The following is a 13,816-nucleotide window of genomic DNA, read 5'->3' on the forward strand; positions in this document are numbered from 1 at the left end:
TTACTTGTAAGTTCTATTATATTATTATGAATTATTGTGTTTGATATGATACACATGAAACACCATTTGTTGACATTTGCTAGAAATTATAAATCACTTCCGTTAATATTATTTTGGTATTTCTAGTTGTATTATTATTATTATTTTATAATCTTAATCTTAAGGGCAATTTATCAATTAACATCAATGAAATAGGCGTGGAGAGTTTAATTTATTTGACATAATTTAAATTACATTTATACGATATATTATTAGGATTTTTATTTTTACATAACATTAACCATAGGGCTATTTCATTTGACGTCAGTTTTGTTGATGTCAGACATTTTGGGAGCCTACACGACCATGTTTTATAGGAAATAAAACATTTTTTTCATTCAAATGGCAAATTATTGCAATGTATTTGGATGTCAAAATGGAATCAAGAAATAAAAGGACTTAAATCTTAGAGTCTATCAAATATACCCCTCTATTGCCTAATTTTATAAATCAGACATTAATATCTTTTAAAAGTGTGCTATTACACAGGGGCGTCCGAAGATATATATATATATATTTATTTTTTTAGGGGGGAGGCTTGGAATTTTTTGGTCAAAAATTTGAAAAATTCACTTTTGTTCGCAAAGAATTAAATTTTTTTGGAAAATATTTTAAAAATCCACAGATGTTCACAAAAAATTAAATTTCAAACATATAATTCTTTTAAAAAAAAATTCAAATATTAAATTTTGTGTAGAAAAATTTCAAAAATCCATAACCATTCACAGAAAATTAAATTATTTGAAAAATAAAAAAATTTAAAAAATTAAATTTCAAAAAAATTAAACTTTTTAGAAAAAAATTTTAAAAGTTAAATTTCAAGGAAAAATAAAATTCATAAAATTTTCCAGAAAAATTTCTAATCCATAGTTCAGAGAATTTTTTTATTTTGTAAAAAAAAATAAAAAATTCAAAGCTATTCAAAGCTATTCACAGAAAATTAAATTTTTTGGAAAAAAATTTCAAAAGTTAAATTTCAAACATATATTTCTTTTGAAAAAAAATCCAAAAATCCATAGGCATTCAAAGAAAATTAAATTATTTGGAAAATAATTTCAAAAATTAAATTTAGTATTAAATTTTTTGGACAAAAAAATTTAAAAATCTACAGCTGTTCAGAGAAAATTATTTTTTTTTTAAAAAAATAAAAAATTCCTAGCTATTCACAGAAAATTAATTTTTTTCGAAAGTTAAATTACAAACATATATTTTTTGGGGACTGGGGGCTATAGGTTCTTCACCCCATGCCCTGCAAAAGACCCTGTTAACTCGTTATATATTCTTATTTACGTAGTTTAGACGATAAAATAACTATTACATATGCAAAAATAACTTATTTTTCAACAATCACCAATCAATCTAAAACAAAGTTTATTAAATAAATATTGATTAAATTCCATGAAATGGCTTTATGAATAGACTTTACATCTACATTCAATGCTACTACATGCCAATCATACAGATGTGATTATAATTAAAGTAATATGTGTTGAAAATCTCTATGAAATGTCTGAATTTGTAAATTTTTTTGTTGTTGTTGATCAATAAGGAGCGGGAAAAAATGGGATAATTTAAGAAAAATATCTTATTTTTTCCATTGTAATAGTTGAGATTTATATTTGCTACATAAATACGATGGTGTAATGACATATTTTTAATATGGGTTGGATATATAATAAAAATAAGAGTTAAAGGGATACGTTTTTGATTGACAGTATGGTTCAAGTGCTTTAATTTGTTGGTTCCATTTAGACATCTAAAAAGACAGCAATGGTTCACTATTTTCTTTCATATTTATGAAAAAAGGGTTTCGATTGTTATAAAACTTGGGGTTTTGCATCCTCCCCCCCCCTCAATGTCTGACCTCAACAATACTGATGTGACATAAAAAATACTTATATATCATTACGTTAAATTAATTTCACTTTGATTCCACTTCTAGTATGGTATCCTCCACAATCGAGACCTTATTGTCTTCATTCTCGTACTTGATATGTTGTGGTGAAGATGCAAGCGAAGAAGAGGCTGTACTCAATGGTGTATTCAAAACCATTTTGGCATTCCAATTTCGGAAGCGAAGTGAAAAATCCGAATCTCCTCTAAGTAAATTGGCCATGGGCCAAGAAATCCAGGATTGGTTTTCGTCCTTTTTATCGAAATCTTGCTCTATGCTCGACTCACTGAGTATTTGGGGATTGTATATCTTTGGATCTGAAACCATTCGTACAAAGAATGAACGTTTGTATTTGAGATCCTTCCGAACGGGTGTTAGTTTCTTGGGTTCATCTTGTACATTCTTTTCGTAGGTTTCGTACATTTTTGTCTTGGTTATCACATTGGTAGCTATTTTACCAATGGTCTTCCATGCATAATCTATTTAAAATATTTACAATTTGAATCAAGTTAGCAGTTAATATTTCATTAGAGTTGAGAATTTTGTAATGAAAAAAAAAAAGAGGGTGAAGAGAAGGAGAAAGCGAGACTTATGGTACACTTGAATTATTACTCCTGTTAATATCAGCTGCCTGTTATATGACTTTGGAGGGGAGAAAATGAATTACTGCTATAAATAGGATAATAAATTGAATATTTAAAGTAGTCTTAGTGTAGGGAACATATTCTAATGGTATTTAAATTTATTTTGTTATATATTTATTTTATTATACATTTTTAAAACCATTTATACCAAAAATAGGGAATAATGCTTACTTCAGAGCAAGAAGGTAGCACCACAATGACCGATTGAATAATGAACAAAACAGATGAAGGAACACACTTTTTCTTTTTCTAATTTTTAAAGGTAGTTTTTTCATTATAAAATACTCAACTCTACATAGAAGTTTAACTGGGGAGGAGAAGGGGGACTTTCTGGGTAGAATGGGCGTATTTTAGTTTTGGGTTTATGATTCTTCAACTTCCAAAATATAAAGGTTCAACTAAAAGCTTCAAAATATTACATACTATAAGTTAAAAAACTGTATAAGTTTCATCAAATTTGTTTGAGTAACTCAATGTTTTTTTGGACAATATCTGCTTACAATATATTAACTGAAAAAATAACCCAAATTAAAATTCCTGAAACTCAGAAAAAAAATTTAGATAGAACTTTTAAATAGATTAATCTAATACAGTAAATTATTTTGACCCCCAAAAAAATACTTTTTCTAGCGTGGGGTGAAATGGGGCTCCTCTGTTCTTTTTTTAAATGCACTTCTACCTACACAAAAGGCAAACATGATTAACTGTAGTATCAAAATGAAGGTAAGAGTAATTAAATAATCTAAACTTTTTTTAAAGGTTATAATTTTTTAGTAGTACACCCATTTGGCCCCACCCCTGATTGGACTTGACTTTCTTCTTTTAAATAAATTTTCGGATATGTTTGCCTTCCAAATTAATGCTGCCTAGGGGGATTTATAAATCAGCAGACCCGGAATATATTTGAAAGGGGGTGCAATATTATAAAATGGTTACGTCATCAAAACATATAGTAGCTAGTCTTCTGTCTTTTTCTTGTTGCCAACTGTTAATTAAGATTTAGATTCATAATTCTATTTGAAAAAATGTATATCAATGATAGAACATGAAATGTCAAAAATTATAAACGAAGGCCCTGGATAAAAAATTAATATAAAAATAAAAATACCTATCTAATAATTTTTTGTGTTCATAACATTTAGTGTCAGCTGCTTTAAATCTTACAAGAGTCAATTTATGACAATTAAGAAAAAAAACTCAAAGTAAAATACACTACGTCTTTGTTTATTTCAAAAAGTGTGCCTTGGAGGGTGGGGGGTATTTTGATCATTTTGAAAGAATTTTTTGAAGGGAAATTTTTTTGTTAGACCAGATGATATTTTGATATGATGATAACGAATTTTTTTTCGTAAAAATGGGGGGAGGCAATGGCCCCTATGGCTCCGACACTACTAAATTAATTGCAAAGACATGTAATGGTAACAAGCAAACATTTGAAAAGCTCATCCAATCTCTTAGGTCATACACCAAAAAACCCGCCAGTTAGGTCCCACTCTACCCCATATCTTACCTATATCATCCTCAGTTGCATTAGAGGCACAAACACAGAAACGAATTACAAATCTCCCATTAACATTAGCCGGAACCATGTGAAGTTTTCCAGACTCATTGATTGCTGAAAGTAACTTTTGATTCAATGCATCAACTCCATTTAATCGAAAGCAAACCAGACCTAATTGTACTTTATTACAAATCAAAAACCTATCATCAGATCTAACTCGATGCTCAAAACATTTAGCTAGACGACAGTGCTCTCTAATATAGGCTCTTAGACCTGAAACACCATACGAGCGTATGACAAACCAAATCTTCATAGATCGGAAACGACGACTGAGTGGAATTCCCCAATGCTAGAGTATATAAAGTGGCATTAATTTAGGATTTTGCATATAGGGATAACCTTACCCTATAGTCTATTGCTGTTTCAGAGTAACTATGTTGCAAATATAATGGATCCACCACGAGGGCCTGAGTTAGTTTATATTTATCCTTAACCCTGACAAAAATATAAATTTATATGAATGATGACTTAATTATAAAGATTATCTTACCACATGGTAGAGCAATCGGCATTCACTAACATCCATTTGTTTGGATTCATATTGAACGACATGGCATGCTAAATGAAGTACCAAGAAGCTCATTATACAATATGAGGTGTGAATATAAAATGACTTACTTCAATTCCTTTAATCAAATAACGAAACTCCGGACAAATGAGAGCATTCCCAGCGTAGGAACCATCAACATGCAGCCATGCATCGTGCTCTTCGCAAATAGGGCCAATTTCCTCCAAGTTATCAAATGCACAGCAACCGGTTGTGCCCAAAGTTGTTGAAACAAAGAATGGATAATATCCAGCTTCAATATCCTCTTCAATGGTCTAAAATGATGTTAGGCAGAGTTTTAGATTTTTACAAAATCTATATTGACTAATTACCCACCTGTCTAAGTAATTCTGGCCTCAAACGGCAATCCTCGTCCGAATCCAATATTCTCAACTTCACAAATGCTATCATGGCACCTTTTTCAACGCAGGAGTGCGCCTCTTTAGAGCAATAGGCCATCAATTTGGGCAAAATGTCGTGCTCTTCTAAATTTTTATCATAGTGCTTAGCCTTTATTTTTTGTATTGTTTGAGTCCTTGCAGCAAGGATGCAATTCAAAACGCATTCACTTGCACTGGACTGAATCACTCCACCTCCCTTGGACCCTTCTTCATAGGATAGAAACATCTTTGGTAAACCCATCATTTTCCCAAGCCAATCTAGCATTATTGTTTCCAACTCAGTGCAAGATGGTGCCGCTGCCCATGAAAATCCAACGCAGGCAATTGCATCGGTGAGCATGTCTGATAAAATTGAAGGGTATGAATTTCCTGCGGGGAAATAGGCGTGAAAGCGAGGGTGTTGCCAATGAGTCATCTAATAAAATAATTGATATATAATTATGAATTAGAGAACTGGAAGTTTGCAAAAAGCCCCTTACTCCGATCATAATTTTCTTTTCAACATCATCCATGATGTCATCCCATTCTTCTGGGTCCTCTGGCGGCTCACGTGGGATTAGGAAACGTAGATATCCTGGCTCGATACTAGGAGTGACTCGCCGTGCGTCAATATTTTCCAAGTAGTCTACAATGTAGTCCACCATTTCACGTCCTCTCTTGCGAAATTCAATACCTTCCATGATGGTTTCCTATTCAAAATGCATGTACATTGTACTCAAGAGTATACTTATGTTATATATAATATTATTAAATTGTTGTTAGTTATTTTCTATGAATTGTGAAGCATTCCTTAGAGTAATTCATCATGTTCTTTATATATCATTGAAGAACATGTCGAAGCCATCAAAATATTGAGGAATTTTATAAAGTATAACCGTTATTTATTGGATATCAATAATTTCTTTATATTCTACATTATTTAGGAGTCATTTTTAAATATAATTTTGCTTTAACTCTTCCTTACTTCCATTCAAATCGTAAGGCAAGTACTTCCATTTAGCCGCCCTAATATTAAATTTGATATTTCAGCTATATAAAACTTTATTGTCACTTACAGTATACGATGAAAAATGGTGGGCTTGACCTTAAATCCATCTAATTTACTTTAGGGCGAATATTTTAAAATACAAGGTTGTGTTATTAAAAGTCCGGACTATTCCTGTTAATTAACAATAAAAAGCAAACTTTCAAAAATCAACAGTTGTCAGCATAGAGGTGAAAAGACAAATAATGTCTCATTTTCCGCACGACCAAGTGAGTTCCGAGGAGATCATGATGGTCGTAGGATGCTCCCAGAGTCTTGTTTAAAAGATTAAAAGCCTGGTGGCTTAAGGGCAGAGCCTTGAGAGGCCCCCTAGCAGCGGTAGACGCCGGAAAATTGGGATCATGGAAGGTGTGGAAACTACGATCGCCAAGTCTATGAGGCAGTATCCAAGGCTCTCAATGTCAGTAATTGGACTGTGAAGAAGTATGTGTATGATTTGGGGAAGACCTCTTATGTACTACGACATCGGTAACTCCTTTCAACAGCAATCAAGGCCAACCGGTTGAAGAGAGGCCAGAAATTGTAGATTTAGTTGAAGCATAAACGTCGGTTTGGCCACCTTCCTCTCCAGACTGTTCTCTCCTAGACTATGTGATATAGGGGGTAGTCGAGAAGAGAGCCTCTGTTACCCCTCACCAAAATTCGGATGTCCTCCGTCGAGCAGCAGTGGGTGGCCATGTCCGAGGCCTTCATTAAGAAATGCTGCTGCGCCTTTAGGCTCATATTGGAGCTCATAGTAGCAGCAAAAATAAATCATTTTTAAAAATAGAAAGATATATCAATACACAAGTCTGTGATAAAACCTCAATGTTATACTCCTTTTTATTCTTGCAAAAGTTGAGCCTCTTTGTTCGTTATCAAAAAGTCCATGATTTTACATCACACACAGTAGTAATTATTTACTTTTTTAACATTATATTATTTTAAATTTGTGAATTGGATAAGTCCAGTCAAGGTATATATTAATTTATATCTTACGGAGCCACACAAAGTCTGTTTAGTAACTTTTTGTGAGTGTATTGACAAAATCATTTGGGTATCATATAGTTGTATTTACCGCCACAACGAAGCTATGTTTTTATCTTTGTTTGTTTGTTACTCACCAGAGATTACGACAAAAGTTACCGATCCATTTTGATTAAACTTGGCACGAACATTATATCTGGTCACAGTTAGAAGCAATTTAATTTTGAGAGATTGCGTAAAAAATGCATAGCCGACTGTAACTATGAAAGAAATTGAGATCCATAACTTTAGTAGAGGTTTTGTTCTCTACGGAGTGCTCATTCTAGTTTGAAAATGCTTTTTTTTTTTAAATTTAGCAATCATAATAAATACCTTTGTACACCTATAGTTTCAAATGGTTCGCAGTCCACATATATATTGGCCGGACATTAAACTGTACGAGTACAGCATTATGAACATTTATATAAAAATCTGCTTTTATTTCCCATAGATAGAATCGTTAAGATGTTATTAAAATAATTTTTTGCAGATTCTACCATTGAAAAATATGTATTTTTATTTTTTGCAAAAAGTTTTTTTGGATGAATCATGACGAATATTTCACATGGTTCAAGCTGGTTTTTTAAATAAGAAATGCTTGACTGTATGTAGGTTGAATAAATATCTCAACAACTCCTAAAGGTTTTCAATACAGAATTCCAATTTTAAATGTAATTGCATGATTAGAGGACAACCGAAGGGAGTATCACAATGGTACATAGATAAATCATAGTCACTAGAAGTAGTGTTGGTGTTCAGTCTGAAAATCCTAGACCGGTCTGACACCGTTATGACTATTAGTGGACATTTGCTCCTTGAAAGAAGTTCGGTCTCGATTTGTCTCAATTAAAAAATCGGTCTGGATCAGTCTCAAAGAATAACTTACCCTGGATCGGTTTACAAAAAAAAATCTATCCGAATCTTAAATCCTTATCTGTAATTTAGATTTTCCTCTAGATCGATTACATAAATGAATTGCTGATGATATCATGAGTGTTTCAAAATGGTGAACATCTACCTAAAATAATGTCATATGAAGTTAAATATCGTGCATAAATCATATTTGTGTGGAGAAAATTGGTCAATAGATTGAGACAAAAAAAAAAAAAATAAGTCCACGATTTGAAAACGATTAAATTTCTGTCAAAGGGCTGGGATCGTGGTCTGGACTGAAATATAGGTTCAAGTACGTCATGAAAAAATCACTTAACACCGAATTGGGGAAAAAATTATGTTTCGGACCGAGTTTCAATACTAATATTGGAGTTCAATGCTTCTTACTATTCAAAATTATTATATAGCGTTACTACATATCAAGTCCATCTTTTCCGAGTAGTACAAGTCAAGTCCAATCCCATACTTAAGTACTACAGCTATGAGTAGATAAAATTTATTATGTACAGCTAAACAATATTTCATACAGATTACAACAAATTTAAAAAAAAAAACCACGGAAATTTCATAAAGTGGTCTCTGGTCGTTTTTGACAAGAAGCAATGCATAATTATTTCTTTTGAATATTGGCTAACTTGAGGTGAGCGTTAATTTAAAAAAAAAAAATGATAATAACAACAGTTTTTTGAAAATTCTAACGAATCACATTATAGGTTTTAAAATCAAATTCAATTTTAGCCCTACTTTTCGAATGGAAGAACATATTTTAAGCATTGTAGAAAAAATAAATTTTAATTTCCTGTCAAACATTACAATAGTTTTTTTTCTCGAAATATTTATCAAGTATTTATAAATTTTAATGATATTATTTAAATTTATAAATGATAAATTATATACATTCGATGAGTCAATATTTAATTATAGTACAGGGTGCACCCCACTGGCGGGCCAAGGGGGGGGTATGACCCCTCACTTCTTAGCAAATTTATATAGTTACGACAATATATTTGTAAATGGCATAGGTATATAAATACATAAATTATTTTTTGTTTTAAACAGAGGCTCCAAAAATATACTCGTATATCGCATTTCTGACGACTGCCATGAGCCGATACCATAGCAGAAAAATACATTTTAACCTTATTATCAAAAAGTTATGTGTCTTTTTAAAAACTATAAATCAAGTTATCAATTCATACGAATTTGAACATAATTTATTGTAGGGGTTTACCCATGTGCCGTGATTATGTATTTTTCTCTTCCTATTTGATCATTTTACTAACAATATAGGCGTGACTCAATAAACATTCCTTGCATTGTCATTTAAGGGAGTCGATTTTCTCTAAATTGATCGAATAGTGACATGTATTACTAGATAGCTATTCAATATTATCCTTCCTTCGATTAGCAACATTTTGATTCAATATATTAGTACTTAAAATGAAGGAACTTTAACATAATTTGGATAGATTAATCCTTGAGATATCTTAAATATTCCCCTACTAGCCACCAGCCTTTCAATTACTTGAAACAAATTGTAAAAGTAACTTCTCCTCTCAAACTAACCGAATAATTAAATTGACAAAGGGCATATGTCTTTTGATTTGAAGATTTTGATATGATCATGACATTTATCATATGTAACCAAAATAAGCTCAGAAATGTATTAAATGATTTCTTACTCGAATTAATGTGAGTATACTTAAATAATATTCCAAAAGTCATAATGGTTATCCTCATACGAATTTGAAACTAAAATGAAATCTCAACTTTAGTTTGATACTATTATCATTCTACTGGACATTGAAAGTTGTATATAAATCAATTGGAACCAATCCCTCATTTTGAATCAAACTCAAAGCCTTATATTTTATGAAATTGTTAATACATAGCGATTAACATGCAATGACAAATATGGCTTCTTTTTATGAAAAAGTATAGGCTAAATATATCATCATTCATTGTGTTGTACTATGAAATGCATACACCTTCACTCATAATTAATTTAGATGTTATCTGGGAAATGAATTTATATAGATATAGATCTACCTTAATCTAAAAATATCCAAAATATACATTCATTTTATTTCATAAACTTCATTTATACTTCATAAACAGCTTTATTATCTGGTGTCCAACTATGTGTACATTTGATTTTGACACTCCACGTAATAGTGATTTCAATTACTTTAGCCACTCGCAATAAAATTTAAGGGGCTTAAATGGCTGTAGAGGGGGACCTTAGTATCCTAAAACTTTACAGGCATAGATCTTTCATCAAAATGCAACAGAAGATTGAATTGACAGGTGACCTTAAAAATGGGAAACCCTAGTACACAAGCTAAAATAAAAATTTAGAAGAAGTTGAACTTCTTTCCACCTTTTTATATGACCTTAAAACTATAATTGATTTAATCAAAATATTATATAACTATTCTTTTTAAGTATAATAGGGGTTTAATAATCACTCATTCATTGTTAAAAAAGTAACTAAAAATTGGGCTAATATTGAATTTCCTCATTTTCATAAATCATAAACCCCCCTCCCCCTAATCACACGGCATGAACAATGATTAGTTGAGTTAGGATGAGTTACTTTGAAGCTGTTAACAATTCTTATTTAATAATAGTTCCATTGTTGGATAAGAATGGTCTAAATATCAACTTATTATGGGGTTTTTTTTCTGTTTCTTTTTGGATGAGAGGTTGCATGATACAATAAAGGTAATGACGGGATTAGAAAGCTTTTAGTGACTTTTAGTTATCATAAAAAAAATTGAACAAAAGTTTAAAAAAAAAAGAGAAAATCCCAATTTATTCAAATTTGTGGGATAAGTTGATACCCAAGAATTTTGGCAATAGTTTAAAACTTTTCTTTGATTTAAGAGAATTATATTCCCCCCCCCCTCCCCCAATGACCTTTTAAATAAAATTTGTCAAATTATCATCATTTAATTGTGACGACAAACTTTGTCTACTTTAAGGACAATTTGCAACCCATCTAAAGTGTTGATTAGAATAATTTGTTGATAGAAATAAAATGATCGATAATTTGTCAAGGAATATAAATGTAATATTTTAATTTTTTTAGGATTTATTTTTTATAAAAGAAAAAGGTCCTTCGACCAAATTAAGCAGTGGAGCAAAAAAGTTTATTTTTTAATTTTATGAGAAAAATTAATATAATAATAATATCCTGAGGACGCCCTCGAATCTACACTACACTTTGAGAAACCCTAAAATTGATTCAAGATACTTTTGTCTTGGCAGGGCCAAATATGTCATTTTTCAAAGTTACAATATTTTTTATGACAAGCTCACAGGGAAGACTTTTACAATCACTTCAATTTAGCTAATATTCAAATCTATGATCAGTAATGCTAAATTCCTTTTGGCATGTTAAAATAAAAGAAATAGAAAATCCATATGATTAACATGACAATTTGAACAATTTTTTGGAGGAGAGCAACTTAGCTGGCATGACGTTTCATTAGATCAGCTACAAGCAGCTGTGACAAGGGGGAGCAAGAGAATGAAATAAACAAGGACATAGCCAATAATTACTCCGATGTTGATCCTTGATTCTACTCTGAGTCTAACGAGGACTTACTATCATAACTCCCCAACAAATCCCCAAGGTTATTCTCCATCTTTTATGAGCGCACACTAATTTCCAATCCGCTTTAATATATAATGTAGACAAGGAAGTTCCCTCTTCAGGAATTAAGTAATAATGATAACAGCTTAAGGAAAGAAAAGAGTTAGTAAGACAAAAATAATATAATCCAGGTGAGCGTTTATTCCTCACAAAATATCTATATTAAAATGAGAGCGGTTCTTTAAAAAAACTATGGGATTAAAGGCTAAATGACTGCAAGTTTGAGCACATTTGGGCTCAAGTTTAAGTTCATATTGTAACGAGTACAAAGCAAGTCAAAATCCTTGTGTTGCCACAACTGCAAGTCTAGTTAAAGTACTCATGGTAGTACCCAACGCAAGCTCAGTCTGATTTCCTTGGAAAATAAAAATAAAAAATGCACACGGATAAAAAACAACAATACTGGAATGGGCATATTGTAGAGCGCAAAGGAAATTGAATGATGTATCTCAATTTGTGAATTATTTACGTTTTCTGCTAGCTAAATCTCGGAGCTTGACCTCTCAAAATTTAATGTGACCTTACTCTGACCATATTTAATCTTCGTACCAAGTTTGATTTAAATTGATCTGTAACTTGTGGCATAATCCTCGTGACTAACAATTAATCAAACTAGAATGGGCACTCGCAAAACCTTCTCCTAAAATCAAATTTAGTGATGTATCTCTTGTTTTTTCTTAGTTAGTGTCGATAATACATCACTTTTTACCTTCTGTGGTACCTTGACTTCTCAAAATTTAATGGCCCCTTATTGTAATCCTATACATCTTCGTAACAAGTTTGACCAAAATTAGTCTGTAACTTTTGGCGTAATCCTGGTGACTAACAAACAAAGGCAAAAATATAAGCTCCGTTCAACTTTGTCGTGGAAGTAAAAACGATATCACAGTCTAATAGTTGAAGCTCATTATATTAGGATGACGTCCTAAGAGCTAACTTTTCTATTTTATGAGAAGGATACACATTCTTTATCCGTGCCATGGATATCAATGTTTGGAGTCTAATAACAACTTTAGAAGCTATGCGAAATGTTTTGCATGTTTCCTCAAAATCGTATAGGAGTTCGTGTGAAAAAGGGCTCCTCTCACCTAATCCCATTCCTGATTTTATTAAATATTGGTAGCCAGGATGACCAAAATGTATTTATAAGTAAAATGGGGGTTGGGGGCAAATTGTATAATAATGACGGTCTCAGGAGCGTCGGCAGGATTTTTTTTTTTTTTTTGAGGGGGGGGAACTCTGTTTTTTTTTTGGGACTTTTTTGACCATTTTGATAGAATTTGTTTTCATAAATACTATATTTGACAAATAACTTTTTAGTTAATTTTTTTTAGAAGAGAAAAAAATTGTACAAAATTTTGACATTTAAATTTTTCTATAGCAATAACCATGACAATTTTGCAAAAAATGAGTAGCAATAGCCCCTAGTACCCTATGTTTTCGGGTCCACTGTCTCGTAGGTATATTATCAAAGGGTTCTCAAGAAAAAGGGACAAATATTTTCTAAAATAATAATAATAATCAAACAAAAGGAACTTACCTGATGTCCTCTAGATATTCAACTGGGGGTATCTTGAATATGCCTACGATTTAGAGAGAAAAGTCTGTTTATAAAGGAAAGTTAGGAGCAGATTAAAAATGTGAATAAAAGATCTCATAAAAATTCCTTCTTAGACCCATCATTACGTTTATTAATTTTTTGAAGAGGATGACAAAATATTTAATAATAATATACCTTTGCCTTCAATACATGTTGTTCTTTGCATCAACGTCAGAGAGTGTTGTATGATAGGAAAAGGGGAGCGAGGATTGAATAGATGGAATTCCTAGATGTTTCTCCAATACATCCATATAACATATAAGTCGAAGGGTTGAATACTATAGTTTGAATATATCGAATAAAACAGTACATAGTGTGAAGATTTTAAATCTGGAACAAGTTTAAACCTTAGTATCTTGGCAGCCCTGAGATCTATGCTTATGTGCCCTCATCAGGTTCAGCTGACAAAATTGTATAATTAAAAATACAAAATACTTCAGATGTCCTTCTAATTCGAACGTCGTGCGGCCATTACTGTGAAGGAGTCTGATGGATCGAAACACCTGCAAGGAAGACGCATGACACAAA

At 31.6% G+C, this 13,816-nt stretch overlaps 1 protein-coding gene across 1 annotated transcript; it reads right to left on the reverse strand.

The window, feature by feature from the left end:
• Window positions 1–111: 111 nt before the first annotated feature.
• On the reverse strand, window positions 112–13,273 carry Tdc2 (Tyrosine decarboxylase 2). The gene is made up of 8 exons (XM_040717154.2): window positions 13,229–13,273; window positions 5,566–5,775; window positions 5,022–5,501; window positions 4,757–4,960; window positions 4,629–4,696; window positions 4,483–4,573; window positions 4,088–4,427; window positions 112–2,412 (listed from the first exon to the last, which is right to left on the reverse strand). Exons 2-8 carry the CDS (start codon window positions 5,764–5,766, stop codon window positions 1,961–1,963), a joined length of 1,836 nt encoding a protein of 611 aa, XP_040573088.1. The 5' UTR covers window positions 5,767–5,775; window positions 13,229–13,273; the 3' UTR covers window positions 112–1,960.
• Between the last annotated feature and the right edge of the window lie 543 nt (window positions 13,274–13,816).

Source organism: Lepeophtheirus salmonis, chromosome 7, assembly GCF_016086655.4.
Source record: "Lepeophtheirus salmonis chromosome 7, UVic_Lsal_1.4, whole genome shotgun sequence".
Lineage (NCBI taxonomy): Eukaryota > Metazoa > Arthropoda > Copepoda > Siphonostomatoida > Caligidae > Lepeophtheirus > Lepeophtheirus salmonis.